The sequence below is a fragment of the Bombus huntii genome, chromosome 10, assembly GCF_024542735.1.
Source record: "Bombus huntii isolate Logan2020A chromosome 10, iyBomHunt1.1, whole genome shotgun sequence".
NCBI lineage: Eukaryota > Metazoa > Arthropoda > Insecta > Hymenoptera > Apidae > Bombus > Bombus huntii.
In genome coordinates this window covers 12,535,397-12,554,643 of record NC_066247.1, presented here as the reverse complement: position 1 = coordinate 12,554,643, position 19,247 = coordinate 12,535,397, and the positions used below count along the sequence as shown (strand labels likewise).

The window sequence follows — 19,247 nt, the reverse complement described above, 5'->3', positions numbered from 1 at the left end:
TAGAAACCGCTCGAAGAATGCGTGTAATGCGTGTACATACACGTCACGTCCACTTATCGTCGCTGTCACGTACAAGGCTCATCGTCATGTATGTGCCTCTCTACCTGCATACGTACGCCAGTAAGTACAAGTACACTGTATGCGACTTTACGTGTCGATCTTAAAAATGTATTCGTTCTCGGACATAACTACATTGATGTCTTGTACCAATATATGTAAGTACTTACTTGCGTATACAAATTCGTGCAAAACTGTGAAAAAAGATGTCGGATATGTAGCTTCAGAGTATTAACACACTCAGATGAATTTATTGAATTAGCTTGTTACAATGAAAAATTGTTGTTATTTTATATTACATCCATGAATCTTATTAATAACAATTATTCGTATCAAATAATTAATCTCCGCCATTTATGCGCTATAATCGATTACAGTACACGACAAATTAAGGAGTCCAACGTAATTCTTTGTTAATACGATTAATTATAATTTGACATCTGTTCTAAGACATCGATGAATATTCTGTTTAAAATTAATTTTGAACTATTTCTGAAGAAATCTTAAGAGTATTAGGAAATACTATGTAGAAATATTATTTTCCGAGGAGAATCTTTCTTGTTGCTCCAAAGTTTTGACCAGCTTGAGTCGCGCCCTTATTGGTACCAGCTTGAAGACCAATATAACCTTCGCCAGCTCTTAGTTGCTCCTCCGTGAAATTCCGCTTATTCTCTTCCGCCGGTCTTGGTCCTAGCCATGGTCCGCGCCATTCTGGATGTCTATAAGTCTGCAAATTCATATCGTTTTATTATTTTTCCTGCAATTATATACATTTAATGATAATGGAAAATAAGCGTATTTGATCAAAATTATTACAGTGCGGCCAATGGCAAAAATGGTGTTGGTCACTTGCGCGATATTTTTTCTTTCCATAAGATCAACTGCTTGGAACAAGTCTACATCAGGTACTCCGTATTTCACGCAGGCCTTTTGGAATCTGAAATGACGATACATTATAATAACATTGCTTGAATAAAGTATGTATATGTCTATTTTCTCAGAATACCTAGGAAATAACACGTCTCGTGTCTTTGATTAACAGGACAGCAGGATAGCTTGATCGACTTTTGAATAATTGGTCTAGACATGCACGATGATCATTGAAATCTCGTTAATCGGTAAATAACCGTGGTACATCAAGCAATAATAGGTAACAGTTTTCAATGAAATTTACAGTTAAACAATTAGAATGCTGAAGTTAATAATGCAAAACAAAATAACCATATTTTTATTTGATTAAATATCATAAATTTCAAGCATGAATTTAGCCCTATGGCAAACAATAAACATATGTTCAAGAGCCGCCATTTCGTTGGCTGTGATGCAACGTGCCACGTAACGCAAGAAACGTGAGGCAGGCCAGTATTAATGAACTCTCTGGGTATTAGGAATGTAAGAACGAAAGAAGCACATACGATAAATATTATTAACCTCTACGTTACTCCTGTTTTCCGCATAAAAAGGGAGTAATGCGGAGTGGCCGCGCTGCGCATCGTTCACCCCACTACTGAGGAAAGCGCTCTTAAACATTGAAAACGCGCCAATTGTCGACATGCGCACGCGATATCGCGGTCAGATTGTCAGATGCCGCAAATGTCATACATGGTTACTGTACTTTGCAGAAAGCCTCTTACTAAATATCTTCTTTATACATTTCGTCTCGAATGACATTTTGTTTGGACATAATCTCGTTCGGCTCAAACAATAATTTCCAATGATAATAATGTTCAATTTTTATAATTTGTTCTATTATCTACGAAATATAACATATACATATAAGTACACATGATAAACGCAAAATTTGTTCTATTATCTACGAAATATAACATATACATATAATATAAGTACACATGATAAACACAAAGTATTCTTATCAGAGTGTATTTGATTAATCGCGTTTATCATTAGTATAAACTATATATCGTTATGTCGTCAAAGATTTTTTGTAAGATGTTGAGTTTAGGTAAAAGATAAGGTTCTTCTTTTTATTGTTATGAAATAATTGTGACGATCCCGACTTGGGACTTTCTTGATACTTATTTATCAGGCTTTCAGGTAACACGAGAAACAGTGACGCAATCGAAATTTGGCGGCAGTTGCGCCGGCGATTCCAAGTCAATAATCGCGTATCGTTTGATCTCTCGATCTCAACGACTCCGTGACTCTTCGACTTCGATAGATTCGAGTCGAGAGTCGTTCCGTAGTAAAACACTGTCGATTGCGTAAACTTGACTGAATAACAGGAAAGTATGAGATGAAAGAAAGCTTGATAGTAGGTAACAAAAATTAGCGAGTTTGCCTTCTCTACAAGCATTTACGTTTTGTTCCATTCTTGTTTTATACGCGGATATCATAATATGGGGTGTATTTACTAAATATTATTATTGCATATGCAATAAATGATATAATGATATTTAGTCAATGAAATAATACAGTTTACACGCAATTCACGCATAATGTTGTTATTTACAACTTACACATTAATTATGTATTCATGCGATATAAAAGCATTTCTTGCGATACATACTGATTAAGATTGTCCATCATCTTATAATCACCACCAGACGTATTAATTTTGGTGATGAGTCCCGGCTGCAGTTTGTTCATAAGTTTACAAAGCAATACACCATCCCGCAAAGCATCTTCATAACTCACACCTAAAGACATATCATTTCCCTTGTGTTAATAAGCGTAACAAAAATGGGAACCTGTAATAAATATAATATTTATTTTGATTATAAATCTTTTGATATAAAAAATACATTTGTGTACGTGTTACACGAGGCATTAAAAGGTTAATTATTATGCAATTCCTTAATCCATCGAACCCAACTAATCATTCACCTAAGACCTAAATATCCCAAAAAATTCGTGACAAAAAGGAGAGCTAGTGAGCGAGCAATGAAAAGAATGCCAAGTACCACAGTGGCATCAGGATAGCAGAAAAATAAATCTGGCTTCCCTCGGGATAAAGCGTTGCTTTGAAAGTTCCGCGGTCGAACGACATGCGCACTCCATGTCGGCCATTGATTTTCATTGTCAGGTGGGCTATTATCGGTTCAAATGAATGGCAGCTGTCGTTTCTCTTGTTTTATCCTCCTCCTCCCTGTTCATCGCTGCGGACGAGATTGCCGCGAAATAATAACAGAGGCTGCGTGCACCAGCACTCGTTTATGGCGCCCCATTATGCCAAGAGGCGCGCCAAGGGGGCATGGCATTTTTTGTCAGTCGGTCGAAGGATCAGAAAAGACCGCCTCCGTCTTCCGTTGCTCGCTTTTTTTTCTACTCTTCAACTCTGGTGTTTCTCGACCAGCGCCATCATTGTCTTGCAGTCGTCGTGACTCGCGGCGTAGAAGCAATCCCGTCGCCATTCGAAAGACACGCTGCATCTCAAATTGTCAGGAGGCCAGCAACCGACAGGAGTTCAACATTGATGTCGAGCATGTATCGTTTATTGTCAAGTTCCTCTCCCGGTTAACGTTTCGATATATTGAACGTATTGACATGCCACGCACTCTGGTGAGCGACTTTATAAATTGTATCGATACTTGAGCCATGAGCGGAAGCGCTGCGGTCGACGTACGGTGATGTGCGCAACAACTGGCGCTCTTCCTATATGCGTATATTACTTACATATTTAATCATATACATATAGATATTTTCAAAGCATCAAATTGTCAAAATGATTTATATATTGGATAAAAGGTATCTTGAAAGAAGATAGAAGTAGGAATGCCAGCAATGGATGTTTAAATAGATAAGTGATTTATCAAGGGTTTCTCAGCCAAGTACAACTCAACGATTAATATATCATTCTATAGGATATGTTACGGTTACGCGTGGTTGTACCAATGGATAATATATGCAGCATCTATGAATATGAAAGTTACAGAGTTACTAAGAAAACATACTAAGCTTCAAGTAGTTCTCCAGTTGTGTCTTTTATATGGAACTATATAATTTGTGAAACTCTACGAAACTCTTCAGGCTGAAATAGGCCATTACAAAAAATTATGAATAATGATAATGAACTTATTTTCTAACTCTCGTTTTGTAGTAAACATTACAATATAAATACGTACTGTTTGTAACTATACATCTATTTATAATTTGTTACATATTTGTTATAAAAGCCACTAGTTATTTTGAAACATTTTTAGATGAAGAGACACGGACTAACCGTTCAAAGGACTACTATCCTGATCCTGCAAGGACGATATGTCACGTGGTTTTGCAATAGAGGGAATACTATTACATGCTTACCCCAAAATCTGCTCGCCTAATACAAAACTGGTCGTCTGCTTGAATTTTCGATTGACGAGTATTCGACAGCCGATCAAAAGCAACTAATATATTCTTCAAGTAATTCTTTATTGATTCCTAACTTTCAAACAAAAACGACAACTATCAATTATATGATTAAGAGAATAAGTATTATTTGGAACAATCATAAATGTTACGAAATTACAATCAAGCAAAAAGACATTTCTAATAAATAGTTTGCATTCAGCATTTAAAAACTTGACCTAATTTATTTAAGAAAAGATATAATTTTCTGTGGCCTTGATTATTAACAAAGTCACTAAAGAACTAATTAACTTATTAAATACTTTCCTTGGAGGAAATGAAAGTAATATTTCTGTTTTGAAAAATATAGAAGAAACTTGTTTTTTACAGAAATAATTATATGACAGAGAACGATACTGGTATACGTGACTCAGCTACGCATGTCAAACGAATCGAGCGAACCAGTTGCTTTTCCACAATATCCAGGCAACAGGCCGGAGGCCACAGGTTCCAGCATCCACCTCTGGATCAATGCGGGCATATGGAGTAAACAAGCATGACATGGTATACATTCCTGGTAGCATCGAAACACAATGAGATGTCGTAAACGCAAGAAGATGACAGAAAATCAATAGAACGCCTTCCAGATCTAAACCGTCTTGCTCCTTACGATTCTTCGCTGCTTTATTTCATGCTCGAATAAACATAGTAACGTGATGCTGACCTGATATTTTTCAGACGTTGCGTGTCTTACTGCTCTCTTCCTTCATACTCGATACTATGCGTCAAAAAAATATTGAGTTGCAATAATATGTATTGGTGAATTGGAAACTATTACTACCCTCGATACTATCCTGTTACGGTGACACGTCATAGCCGTCATGTCTCGACAATTTGATGTGAAATCGATAAATTCCTTCAGGCCTGTCTTTTATCCGTAATTCTGTGAAAGAATATATTATAACATTTATCAGACAGGTGGATATAACCCATGCGATTGAAACAGTAATATTTAAATAATAAAGTGCAAAGAACGCATATCTTAGTATGTAATTTTTTAAAATAAATATCTTGATTAGCATGTACAGAAGAAATTAAAGATTAAACAAATAATTTTTTAGAGTGGGAAAGTATATAACATTATACAGTACAACGATAAGAAGAAAAGAAATCTTGAGACGGAATGGTTCACCCTAGCTTCGACAAACACGCTTGCGTGCTTAGTATCGATTTCACGTCAGTTTCATGTCATAAAGACGTCAAACACACGGTTTTCATCAGGACAACATCCTCGGCTTGAATTTACGACCAGTGGCAAGCAACAGGTCCCGCGGGAACGAGTCCTCTCACATGCAAAGAGAATCCAATTTCCCTCCACTTTTATCAAACTAAGACTACATCAACAATTTCTTTTCATACAATGCACTTGTTTGTTAATGAACCAACACTCTGTTCCATAATTAAACTCCTAGAATTTAAACAACACCAATGAAAAATAGAAATTAACAAATACGCGATAGAATTGATATTTAAAATAAAATTTCATTTTTAAATGTGTAAATATATTATAATTTTGTGTGTCCCTGTAAATCTGTTCTATTTTAAGCAACAAGGAACTTACATGAAATTACGGGATTAATAGAAACAAAGAACACACCCTTTATGGGCATTCGAAATGAAACACGACCCGAGGCAACAACTTGTTGCTTTCGGTCGTAAATCTACCCTCGGGCTGTAATCCTGATAAGCTCTTCTCAGAATGACGTCATTGACGATCTTTTGATGGACAACTGGCACCCGTTGACATATCTCCAGAACCTTTCGATCGTACGAATATCCAATACGCGATTTCTTCCGAAGGAAATGCCCTTATTCTTCAAACGAACACATCGAAGTCTACGCGAATAATAGGTGCTGCCCTTCGTCGGCAAGAAAGCCATAAATTCATCTACTGCCCCTCTTTGCTACCCTAGTAACTGCGAGCTTTCGTGACGTCACGCAACGTTTCGTGACGAGCAGTTCGACATATCGACATTCTATCACCTGAAGGCTACTCCTCGGGAAGGAGAGAAGAAGACTGCGAACTGTGAAAAGCTTAGGGTTCAAAGTGCACAAGGATCGATACGTCGACGTTGACGTCAACGTGGCGGGCAAGCCATAAATCCCTCAAACGTCTGCTAGTACCCTGGTGCAAGCAAGCTAGTTGTGCCACCGTGACGAACAGATGACTGACACTTGCCTCCCTCGTAACTCGTAACCCTTCTTCCTGACGAGCTTTAAGGAGCGTTCACAATAGCATACGGCGATATCATAAAATTTCTGCAATTAAAGCAGAAAATTAATTGCGCTATGATTTGTTTAATAAATTCTGGCGAAGATCATTTATGTGTAGAATAAATTGTTTAAAAAAATATAAAAAATATGAATATTATAAAAATTGTAATTAAAGTACGTACGGAGAATGAATAACACGGTGTTAGATATGTACAACTTCGTATAAATTGATAAGTATGATATTCAACATTTTGTTGTAATAAATCAGTCGAGACAAGAAAAACTTAGTTGGATGACTTCTTAATGTAATTCATTTCATGAGAAGGAAACCGGAAGGTGTGCAAGAAAGATGAAACAAGAAATGACATAATGCGATATTTCACTTGACTATCCAGGCTCTCGTATGCGGCCCTGATACGTTGGCGTCCTTACGACGTAACATGATGAACAGATGACGCTAAATCAATACGTGTCGTCGGCAAAAGATTGCTAAAGACCGTTTGACGATTTCCTCAGCGGAGTTTTTCCCTTCCAACGGTATCAACAACAGAACACTTCATTCTCACTCATGTAAATATTTCTAATCTTATAAAGAAACTACTTTTGTCATCATTTTAATATTTTACAATCTCATCTTTCACTAATTAATTCCCAATTTTTTTTTTTTATCAAATAACAAACTAATCAAGTTTCTCTAAAAAAATTTGTCACTTAAATATTCAGCATCTTTTACTCAAACAGTCATGAACGTTTCTAGAAATTGTATGTGAATGCGAATATTTAAATAAAATACAATTTCCTACCCTTGTTTAAGAAATATTTGGTAGTATGCAAACTGGTATACAAAGGTCCGTGTCCAGCATGCCACGCGAGCTTCCAGGAACAGGCTAACATCTAGAATGGAAAGATTCGAGGATCCTGAAACGCATCGAATTCCAATTGCGCGTCATCGTGAAGGTGAGCGACGTTAAGGGCGAATCGGAAAAATAGGAAAGTGGGCGGTAGCGATCGAACGAGGCGGTAGCTCAAGTTCAATTTTAAATGAGTCAATAACATCAAAAGCTTCGTATACCCGGATCGCATCATCGTGTAGAGCTGCTGCTTGCTGTGGGTGGAACTAACACTGTGTAACGCTCAAGGGATAGTCTGTTATATGACATAAAGTCTAAGTATATGATGCTCGAAGTTTAAACACCCTCCACTTATTCTAACATGAAAATCTATCATAAAGATCAAAATCGCTCAATAAAAATTTCGACCGAGAGAATATAATTTTTTAACTTTGATAGTGTTTTAATAGGGTGCTAGAGAAGCGTGATGGATCTTTTAAAAATATTAGTTTGTCTTAATTCGAGTACTGTTCTGTGTCGTTATACGATCGTTCGTTCAGCACAGCGATTGCGTCGACGCCTGGCGTATTTCACCAATCAGGGGTACACGTTGGACGTAGGGGTCGCTACCCACTTTTCGTTCAATAGGGTGACTCGAATGACGCAACAAAGCGCGCGTTTTATTAGGAGAACATCGGCAGCAAGAGGATATAGCTACCCCTAACAAGCACCTGCAACCATTCACCCTCCGCACTCTACTCAGGATCTTACGTGCTTCAGTATCAGTTTCTCACAACCAATGACCTTTCACTAACATTTAGATTTATAGATATTAGGTATAACCAGTAAATTTATTAATTAAGTCATCAAAATTACTACATTTATAAATATCAAACGTATCATTTTCATTACAAGCGACAATATATCTAGTTGTCCGTCTTCTTCGCTCTATTAAATTTTCCTCAAATTTCCAATTATCCTTTCCTTTTACTCGTCGACTTCTCGCCTCTCATTAGACATTCCAATAACTGACCTAGTCAACAAGCTTAACCTTTGCGACATCACGCGGCCTGACATTCGTACCCGGGAATTATAGGATCGCAGCTAGCTTCTGGACGCGTTGCACTGGTCCTGAACGGGGGTGGTGATATTGACACGCTTTTCGAACTGCACCACCTCCGTAGAACAGGAGTTCATATACGAGAGCACGTGTATCAAAGGAGTAGTAGTATCATTGATAAACTTTAATCAATTGTACTTATGGCTGTCACAGCCAAATTACACATTTATAATACGTAAATCGATGAAAGTCAAAGTTAGATATTGCGAGCTTCATGATCATACCTGAAGGAAATCTCTCTCCGACCACTTGCTCGATCCATTGCTGAGCCTCGGCTTCCTGACTTGGTTCTCGTTTCCCAGCAACCTACGATCAAAGAACTATTTTAATACGTGGTTTTTATGTTATCAGCAAACTTCACATATGGCGCGCTAATAGCTGCTGAAAGTGATTAATGTCGATCAATATTTTTTGTGGAAGATGAGGTCTGGAAATAGCTATTACACATGTGCTCCGTATTCATTAAATTCTATCTTGAAAGCTCAAGTCATAATCACTACACTTGAAGCACTCATAAAGTTCAGTTCATATATCAAGCCCGATCGTGCTTATAACGTCATACTTTCTCGCTAAAGTTTAAAAATGAAGTTGAACTCAAAACTACTTTTCGTTACACATAATAAAAGCTCTCTACCGTCTAATGATGCCCCTAGTGAAAAGCTTAATTCTGTCCCAAACAGAACATCTGAAACGTATTACTAAAAAATTCTTTGTTTTCGAGAAAACTTATCAGTTTCCGCAGAAACTTTCAAAAATTGCCGTAGCCGATGGTATTTCACATCGTCATGGCGGGGTATTGGTAAAAGTTTTCAACTAGCAATAATCGCACCTCGGTAGAACCTCATTGGTTACGATATCGCCACTGCGCAAAGCTAACGATACTATGTTCCGCAGCCCTACTAATAACACTCGCGTCATTTTTCGACAGTGAGAATCCTTCCTTCTTCGACACCACCTAGTGGCAAGTCGACGCACTAACGCATCCAGTGCGCGTAGGTAGGTACAAAATGAAGTAAACTATCTTAAAAGTGAAATATAGTTAAATAAACGTATTAAAATCATATAAAATAAATAAAAATGTGTTAAACGTTAAGAAATTAATAAAAGTGCTTTTTATAATATACTACTATTGCAAATATCCGTCAGATAAATGTACGAATCGCCTAGAAAGCGATGCTTTCTGGGAATTCAGTTTTCTTTTAGATACCACCTACGTGTGAACAACATTTTCAATTGAATGCAAATAGAGATGCATTAAGTATTTGCTGGAAATGCATTATCGCAGGAAAACAGAAAAATAAGAGATGATACGTTAAGTACACGTGGAAGAACACCACGTAATGAAGTCTTACTCCAGTCAGTCCTCCTCTGCAGACAAGTATGTAAATACTTTTTCTATCTACTTGTTGTTCTCAAGCCCTGCGAACGAAGGGATTTAAACATCGATTAGCTAATTTCTAAAATTTCAGGATCGACGACATTTGGGTCGCTAAAAATAATTACGTTTCAAATGAAAATGAGATACACAATCTGATAAAAGATCGCTTCATCGATCGATCATCGACTAACGATTGCGTAAAGAGACAACCTCGTCGTTAACGCGATTAATCTAATTTTTGTTACGTAATTCGATCTCGATGTATCAGATGCGAATACGTATTCGCTCCAGCCGTCTACGCAATTCCGTAGTGTTACGGTTACGATAAACTTGGAAACAGCGTCAATTGACGGAATCTAAACTCGGCGGTGGCCTCACCCTTCGAAGTGGCCAGCATCCAGAAATTACGAGCGTCTTGCTTATCGGTTTCTTTCATCTGGCGCCCGTCCACAGACCGGCTAACCATCGTTCGTTGGGAAACACACCCACTTGTTCGAACTTTTCCACTTCGTCTACGGATTTCCCCCGTTTATTTGCAACGTCAGCATTCAACAATAAAAGACACATAGCTGCGGCCAACGATACGTACATCCGCTTCTAACGTAACTGATCCGTGACCTATTTTTGACATCTTTCGTCAAAAGCAAAACGAAACAGCTGAAAAATACCTCTCCCTAGAGACATCGGAGCTTTAATTCGAGTTCCAGACGATCCCCTCTCGTATTCACAAAATTGCACATGCTATTTTCGATGCTTAGTCACGTATTTTCGGAATTCTGTAATTAATTGCCTTGGGGATGTACGTAATGTTGCTCGTGGCTACGAAGGATTGTGAAGCTTCAAAGAGGGACTGTTTGTAAGAAAGTCAGGAGGTGAAGGAAGAGGAAGAAGAAGGTGCAAAAATAAGCAGTCTGCTCTTATGCACGAGCAAAATTGAGAAGCAGTTATCATGTATGGCGAAACGGTCTTCGAACCTGAGGTAGAGGCCATTAGACGAATTATTATAGCTGGATCGCGAATATTTACGGAAATTCCAATTTTTCTAAACACGACTAAAAAGACAGAGAACCTCGACGAAAATTTCTTTCGTCTACTAAATATTGTTACACTAACGTGTTTCCAGAGAGAATTAAAGTAGCGTAAACATTTAACCGTCGATAGTTTTGAAACGCAATTACATCAGAAATGAGAAAATCTTTAATTTTATCAATGGCAAGAAGATCGCAAGCTATTATTAATTCTGATGACGAATTAACAAGATATTACTCTGATATTAAACCTATTTCTCTTTACTTGAACTAGATTTACTTAAACACGATCATGAAAATCGGATCGGCGGTGAATCTACATATTAAACCTGTTGAACGTACTTTATAAACAAATTATAACTTACAATCGTATAAATATTCTATTTAAGCCAAAAGATCGCGAAACACGCTAAATCTGCGATCCCAAAAAACATTCACGATAGCATAGAAGAAATTTTGCTCATTTACTAAGAACGTTACAAGCACATTCCTTGTTTCTTCTTGTAAATAGGGCTGCAGTGTCAAGATCTGGTTACGGGCGGGGGTGTGGGAATACCCACTGGGCACTCAGCCAAAAAATATTCGTTCGTGAATGTCGGGAAATGATACGGCGGAGGGGAGACCGGCATATAGCGTCGCGACGCACGGCGTCCGACTTAGTCTCTAGTCAGCGTCATCGTTCAAAAGTCGCTATCCTAAACTACGGTAAAACTCAGTCTCCGTGGCAACGTCTACAGTGTCGAAGGGAAGAAAAGAAGAAGAAAGATGCCGGTACGTGTTCATTATTCCGTGGGAAATCAAGTGTTCGTTGAAAATAACGATTAAAGGACGCTTAATCGCGTATACATTGATCATACCATGCCAATTAACGATAAGCGAAGCTATACTGATTATAAATCTGATATACGAATAATTTCTTATTGCTACGTTAGCGGGCGAAAACCGTGGTTATTCGTAGAATCCTAATTACGATAGACCTTGGGCTATTTCGTTTTGGCGATTTTCCCAGATTGCTGGATTAATCTTGACACGTAGCAGTAACGTTCGAAGTTGCAAAAGAAAAAACAAATATTGGAAATAAGAAGAAGAAGAAGGATTTTGTAAGACACGTAGCATATTCGTTCTTAGTTTTATTTAACGAATGTCGGCCGGATTATTGACACGATGGAACTGGTAACTACGAAATGGCAATTTGTACCGCTGATCGGCTTTGACGCGCGTCTCCTCCCCCGCCTCATCCGGTGTCGGAGTATTTATACCCTAAGATAAATATCCTTACGTAATATATCTTGACGATATTTTCGAGAGGAAATGCCAATTCGAAAAATTAATAGATCGATTTCTGCGACAAGATTAATGTTGTGCTATTGGATCTTCTTTCGAAAAGATTGAACTGTCGACTTTATTACAACACTCTGCTAATTTCCCAATCATCGTCACCTATTATATTCGCATAACATTGTTTGCTCGTCAATTCCATTTCAAACCTTCGACACGACTGAATATCAAATGTATTAGCGAAAAGATTATGTCATTTATGAATTTCCAAAAGCAAAATCTTCAGCGTAGGCGTTCGACGATCGAGTGGCCGAATCACTGGAGGAAAGATTCGAGAGGAATCGATCAATTTAACTTTTAACTTGGTGAATCGTTGCACCAGGTGTCACGTTCACGAAACGTCCTCGAAAGTTGGATCTGATCTGAACGAAAACGCCACGTCCCTTGAGAATAGGTAGCTTAAAATACATCTCGAGAGTATTCGAGGAGGAACACATTGCTTCAAAAGGCTTGACATTTCGCAGATATGTTGAAAATTTCTCTTCGGCACTATCATTGATCCTTCACGAACGTTTCTCAACCAGACATAAGATAATGCACTCGTTGAAATATTTGAGGCAAAACTGTATATAAATCGTGAAGTAAGAATTTAACGAAGCTTAGAAATTTGTTTACGAACATAGAGTCAGATTTCATTTACGTCAATTGTTCGTTGGCATTTTAAATCATCGTAAAAGGATTTTATAAATTACTTATACTTATTACGAGGCAACATGTTCGAAACATGTTACGTGTTGATGCTCGATATTCGTCCACTTGTAAGTCGTATAATACACTCGTTGAAATATTTGAGGCAAAACTGTATATAAATCGGCAACCGTAAAATAACAACTTGATAAAGAAAGCTTTTTGTTACTATAAATACTAATTTATCGAGAACATAGTGCCAGATTTCATCTACGTCAATCGTTCGTTGGCATTGTAAATTATTCTAAAAGGATTTTATAAATCACTTATATTTACTACGAGGCAACACGTTCGAAATATGTTACGTGTTGATTGTCGACATTCGCCCATTTGTAAGTCGATTCAAAGGAGAAAGATGTCGAATCAAATAGAATTACCTTTGCGATGAAAAGTAACTGTTCAACGATCCAGTCGCGATAAAAATTAAAATATGAGAATAGTTTACATGTTCATTGGGAGAATTTTACTCGTCGAAAATCATCGGACGAATAATTCCAAGTTGACTCGGTTAAAGATCACAGTTAAAGGTCACAGAACTACTATTTTCTAGTCGCCCTGTTTCTCTCGACTAAAATCTATGAATTGTTTATCGATCAATTGTCGACGGCAGTTACATCTCGTATAACCTTCGACTAGGTCGCGAAAATGGGTCTCTCGGTTCATAAAAGTTTGGGAAGCCCTATCCTAAAAGACAAAAGACGTGTTTCGTCGATACAGACGCCGCGAGAAGGGACTCACGGAGGTGAAAGAATTGTCAGCATGCCAGAAGCATAATTTCGTCTTATTGACGATTTTACTAGAAATCAGTAAAATTCGGGATTCACACGGCACGGAAACAGGTGGCCGAAACGTTGCTGCTTCTTGCCAGTTTTAATAAAAGCCAACAGATTGGTCGTCGTATTTTATTTTCGACGTTCGTTTTACGCCCGCGGTAACATAACACCGTCGCGGTCTATTTTCGTTCCCGGCATTTTTAAATTCCCCGGCAACACTTTGCTGGACCATCCCTGACTCTCGAGACGACATCGAGTGTCGTAGCATCCACCATTCTACGATTCTAATTCCGCACTATGCAATTGACGAAGAGACTTCCGGTTTCTAGGCCCGAAACAAGGAACAAGAGACTGAAGTTATGGTCTGGATCGAGGCTGTTTTAGGAGAAAAACTTCCACCTGGAAATTACGAGGATATTCTCAAAGATGGGGTCATCCTGTGCAAGCTTATCAATAAATTGGCGCCTGGCTCGGTGAAGAAGATTCAGGCCAAGGGAACCAACTTCCAGCTTATGGAAAACGTTCAAAGGTGTTTTATAAATATAAAAAAGAAACAAAGTTTCTTCAAGAGATATTATAATTTTCAATTAAAACGTAGCTAATTCTAAGAAACTAGAATTGCGGCAGACCTTCGAAATTTACTCATGAAATTTACTCATCGTTTTATCCTATGGCTGTCCCTATATATTTTTTTTTCCAAAAAGGAATATACTTATATATATATATATAAATATATTTATATATATACATATAAATTTGTAATCAGTGGATACTATTGTGGATTCTTTTCCGGACAGATTTCAAGCAGCCATTAAAGAATACGGTGTCCCACAAGAAGAAATCTTTCAGACAGCTGACCTCTTCGAAAGACGCAATATCCCACAAGTTACATTATGTCTCTATGCCCTTGGAAGAATTGTACGTATCTTAAAATCAAGCAGAGATTTTGAAGTTTAAAGAAAGAATTAACAGACTTGTCGTATGTATCTCTTTTCTTCTACACAGACGCAGAAACATCCGGAATATAATGGACCGCGTCTAGGACCAAAAATGGCTGAAGAAAATAAGAGAATATTCACGGAAGACCAGCTTCGAGCCAGCGAGGGTCAGCTCAATTTACAGATGGGTTACAACAAAGGTGCCAGTCAAGCTGGTCACGGTGGATTCGGCAACACTCGACACATGTAAACATTCTACGACACGTAAAACACGTGACATCGAAACTTTATATAGATCTAAATAATAATATACTAAAGATCTGCTACCAAATTGTCGATTTCGAAGTACTCAAAAAACGCAACTATCGACCAATTCGAGGTATTCTAATCACGAGTCTATGACGCTGAATTCGACCAAGCTATAAAATTGCTTTCTCATCGAATGTCTGCGAAAATGTATCCTAGATACACTGCGATAATGTAGTGACCTTTTCTTCCCTAGGATATGATACTGAAACGTCGTTGTACTCTTGTATACGTAAATGCGAAATCCTGTCGATAAACCATAACTATTAATCAAAAACAAACACTTAAATACACTACACGCTACGTTATAATCACACATAACGTATTACGTACACACGTTACATTCACTGTTTACCTACACACCTAGCATACACACGAAAACACTAAACAATTTTGTAAGATAATGACACGTACACCTACACTATACATGACACGACAAACATATACCTACCTATATAAATAAAATGTCAAAAATACGTTTCTTAACATATCGAATATCAATCTATCTTTCACGAGAATTTATTAAAGAAAACAGAGAACATGATATAGAATGCCGACAAAAGCTCATCAATTATATCATATCGCGTAACACGGGAAAGATTTATATATATTACAAGCAGGACTTCCTAGTTATTTTAACATGTAAATGTAAGATTTTATCCGAATCTCTACATCGAAGATTATTTTATCAATTCGAACGAATAGTCTAATGCCTTTTCTAAGATTTGTAATTGTCCTCGCACAATTTACTAACATAATGTACAAATTAATAATGTATAAATAACAAATGTACAAAATAAAAAGGCAACGCTGCTATTTTCTATTATCTGTATTATTGTACATTGCTGACATCTGTAGTCAGAATTATTAAGAAACATGTACCTTAAATTGATTACAAGAATGGGACCTTTTGACCATCAATTGTTACTATTTTCTCTAAAATGTTAAAAGCAGAATGGTCGAGGTAATTTGAAAATTCTAGTGATGTCAAGTTCTTGGCAAACGTTAGCACAAATAATAAAACAATAGTGAGTGTGTCTCTGAAATATGACATATGATGGTAAAGTCGATTGCGAATGTTTATGCAACTAAAGAAATAAGTCCTAAATAAAAATTTATTTCACTTACTAAATATTATGGGTAGTAGTATTACTATTATTACTGGTAGCAGTTTCAAATTTCATTCTGATAAAATTTTCCTATTAGTAGGTATTTATCTTTTATATATTTGTGTACATATGTATGTGTATATTATGTGCATTCTGTATTTACCTGTCATGGATTTTTATCATTTCATCCTAATCGAAATTTGTTTTAGTATTATCGTCCTCTAACAATGTTATCGAATATTATTATTTGTAACCTGTGCAAACAATAATTTTTTTTATTTCTCATTTAGTATTAGGCAGTAACAAAACGTATATGTCTCCACTTTGTTAACTGTATTAATATTTTAATTTAGAAAAAATATGTTGCAGTGAACTTTCATCTGTAATAGTCCCTAAGGATAAATGTTGATTATTCTTGTTCTTAATTTTTAAAAACAGATAATTTATTCTGACTGCTGAAACTGTTATTTAATTTGGAAAATCATTCGACTTTCCAGAAATCTTTTGGTGAAAATCATCTGAATCCGTTTGGTTTTAAAGAACTTAAACATGAAATTAATTTCAGATCAGATGCTAGAATATTCACGACTTGTTTGTAAATAAAGTTTGCACCATACTTGATGTCGTCGTCATGACACAAATTTCTCTCTTTTATTTTTTCCTCCTTTTAATATGACCATACCGTAGTATTCGATTGAAACTTTCGCTTAGCTTGGCAAGCCTTTGCGTTATTTTTGGAAGTCCGCGGTATACCAGCAGACAGCCAATACTGGACTCGTGTTATGATATTGCATTAACATACCAAAACATTTATACTTCACGTTAAGATATCATACGAAATATTCTATATCGTCTAATTACTAAAAAATCCTATGAAAATTTTTCTAGATATCCAAAATTTGTTTTATTTAACACGAATGATATAACGTGGAAATGTAATCTCGTTTACATGAAAGAGATATGAGTCAAATGTAAATTAAATTAGTGTAGATGACGGTGCATCGAATGATTCATAGTTTATAACCTGTACAGAATTAGAAGCACTTCAACGAAAATTTGGAAAAAGTATTGCAAAAATGTATCCTGAGTCAGACGTTTGAAATAGATGGATTTTCAGTATATAAAGCAGTCAACATTTCTCCTACGTCTGTAAAGATCATCGTCTATCAAGAATATTCCATTTTTCGAAAAAAAATTATTTTTTTGTTACCTATTGATCTATAATGTCTTACAATTATAATTCATGGTGTAAACAAATATATGATATTGAACAAATACTATGAATCGCATTATCGCATGGCGCAGCATATACAATGATTTCGAAATGCAGGTTAATATGGAGAATATGCAGTTAAAAGAAGATTACTTTGAAAACTTTTTTTATAACATAAGATATAAAATCACTTGATCATTAAAAATCAATAGCCTAATGTGGATTACAATTTACAGATTATACCAACTGGTGCGAGCAGCTCCATAACGTCCATACTTGAATGGCGCGAATCTATATAAGTATGTTAAATGCGCGACAACGTCAGTAGGTAAAAATGAAAATTTTTCAAACGCAATTTACCTGCCAAAGCGGACGTCCAGGCATGATGAACGCTGATTGTGACTGTTATTTTGCAATACCCAAAACGTAGAAACGTGAAGCCGGCAGAGCTTAAGCAACTCAAGCTCAAAAAGTGTGCGCCTCGGCCCTCGTGCTGCGTATATATGCGTGACAGGTGTGCGCTCGTGTTGGTAAATGTGGGGGCGCTTCTATATATGGATCACTTACTCACCACCCACCCTAGTTTACCCGCGAGCACCTCCGCCGGTATCTTTTGGAAAGCGTTCTTAAAAGAATCACGTGAACACGATGTTTCTACTAACTGAAAGCAATTCAACAGGCTTTTCTAATTCTCCACAGAAATACTTCCCTTTGGAGATACTTTTCATACATCTTTGTAAGACAATGATAATTGATCATTAAACAAATAATGAGAAGGGTTGAAGTTTGATTTGTGACACATCGAATTTGTAACCTATTTCTTTCTCATATGATAGTTTTTGACAAATAGAGTGGAAAAATTCCAGTTTTAAACCACGAAGATCATTATTTTAGACGCATGTAAAGTTTACGCATAGTTTATTTGGATACTACAATATATTATAATATAAATTAAACCTAACCTAAACCAAAATCCATTCTGCTAATCGAACTCCTGGCGATGCATATAAATCATAAAACATGTATGTCTAAGATAATTGTATAATATACACCAACTTTAAAAGTAATTTAAAAGTAAAAAGTAAGGCACGTATAACCTTTGAAATAATGGTCTCCTTAGAATTAGTATTTATGAATTCTTCTTGTTAAAGACTGTCATGTGTTATAACAAAAGTTAACAAATTTAGAGTGCCGAATGAAGACTAGCCACGGAAACATGACAATAACATGATATTATATGTAAAACATGACTTTGTTTTAAGAAGGTTATTAAGGATCTTTATGATATCCACGTGAAAAATAGTTATCACTGGTAGCGTGGCCGAGCGGTCTAAGGCGCTGGTTTAAGGCACCAGTCTCTTCGGAGGCGTGGGTTCGAATCCCACCGCTGCCATTTCTTTTTGCCTTCTTTTGTAATACTTTAACATGTAATAAGTTCATGAATTGTATTTCGACCAACCTTCATAAATCAACGACGCGTAATTAATGAAGAAGACGGTGGTAGCAACTCCCTTGAAGGTCCAATGGGTTGCGTCGGCACGCGGCGCCGTGGTTCACACCTATTAGGAAACTATGTATTAGAAGGAAGTTATCTCCTCTTCATCACAGTTAGCGACACCTATGCTTTCTCTCATGTACTTTCTTATTCCGGATGGAAAGATGGCCGCTTATCTTTTATGTCATACGGAGTCCATTTTACCGATGTAACTAGAATGTGACAATGCTTCTGAATAATATGTTAGCCTAATAGATGTTTCATTCTGAAGATGCCACCACAAGCCACACCCAATGAATAGATACAAAAGATTCAATACCATTCGTTGTATTTATGCGTGTAGAATATAATTTAACAGAAGCTGTATACATAAACCCTCTATACTTTTCCTAAAAATGGCAGCCCTCATCTATA

General features: G+C 36.8%; 2 protein-coding genes, 1 long non-coding RNA gene and 2 other non-coding genes across 9 annotated transcripts; 3 read left to right on the top strand and 2 right to left on the bottom strand.

The window, feature by feature from the left end:
- Window positions 1-273: 273 nt before the first annotated feature.
- Window positions 274-18,818, bottom strand: LOC126870291 (muscle-specific protein 20-like). 2 transcript variants are annotated; one of them, XM_050627869.1, is made up of 5 exons: window positions 18,798-18,818; window positions 8,793-8,874; window positions 2,585-2,714; window positions 874-994; window positions 274-784 (listed from the first exon to the last, which is right to left on the bottom strand). In XM_050627869.1, the coding sequence occupies exons 1-5, from the start codon at window positions 18,801-18,803 to the stop codon at window positions 593-595; spliced, it is 531 nt and encodes a 176-aa protein (XP_050483826.1). In that variant the 5' UTR covers window positions 18,804-18,818; the 3' UTR covers window positions 274-592. The 2 variants fall into 2 exon arrangements, with proteins under 2 accessions (XP_050483826.1, XP_050483825.1); XM_050627868.1 differs by lacking the exon at window positions 18,798-18,818 and adding an exon at window positions 17,699-17,865.
- On the top strand, window positions 2,722-8,786 carry LOC126870299 (uncharacterized). Of its 4 annotated transcripts, none has more exons than XR_007691268.1 (3): window positions 2,722-4,419; window positions 4,735-4,908; window positions 5,083-8,786. It is a non-coding gene; the product is annotated as an uncharacterized LOC126870299 (long non-coding RNA). The 4 variants fall into 4 exon arrangements; XR_007691267.1 differs by lacking the exon at window positions 5,083-8,786 and having other exon boundaries at window positions 2,722-3,762; window positions 3,879-4,419; window positions 4,735-5,072; XR_007691266.1 differs by lacking the exon at window positions 5,083-8,786 and having other exon boundaries at window positions 2,722-4,144; window positions 4,218-4,419; window positions 4,735-5,072.
- On the bottom strand, window positions 9,302-9,442 carry LOC126870798 (U4 spliceosomal RNA). The gene has a single exon (XR_007691449.1). It is a non-coding gene; the product is annotated as a U4 spliceosomal RNA (small nuclear RNA).
- LOC126870293 (myophilin) lies at window positions 11,578-15,842 on the top strand. Its single transcript, XM_050627870.1, has 4 exons — window positions 11,578-11,745; window positions 14,102-14,301; window positions 14,570-14,690; window positions 14,778-15,842. Exons 1-4 carry the CDS (start codon window positions 11,740-11,742, stop codon window positions 14,958-14,960), a joined length of 510 nt encoding a protein of 169 aa, XP_050483827.1. The 5' UTR covers window positions 11,578-11,739; the 3' UTR covers window positions 14,961-15,842.
- Trnal-aag (transfer RNA leucine (anticodon AAG)) lies at window positions 18,650-18,731 on the top strand. Its single transcript has one exon. It is a non-coding gene; the product is annotated as a tRNA-Leu (tRNA).
- Window positions 18,819-19,247: the final 429 nt, after the last annotated feature.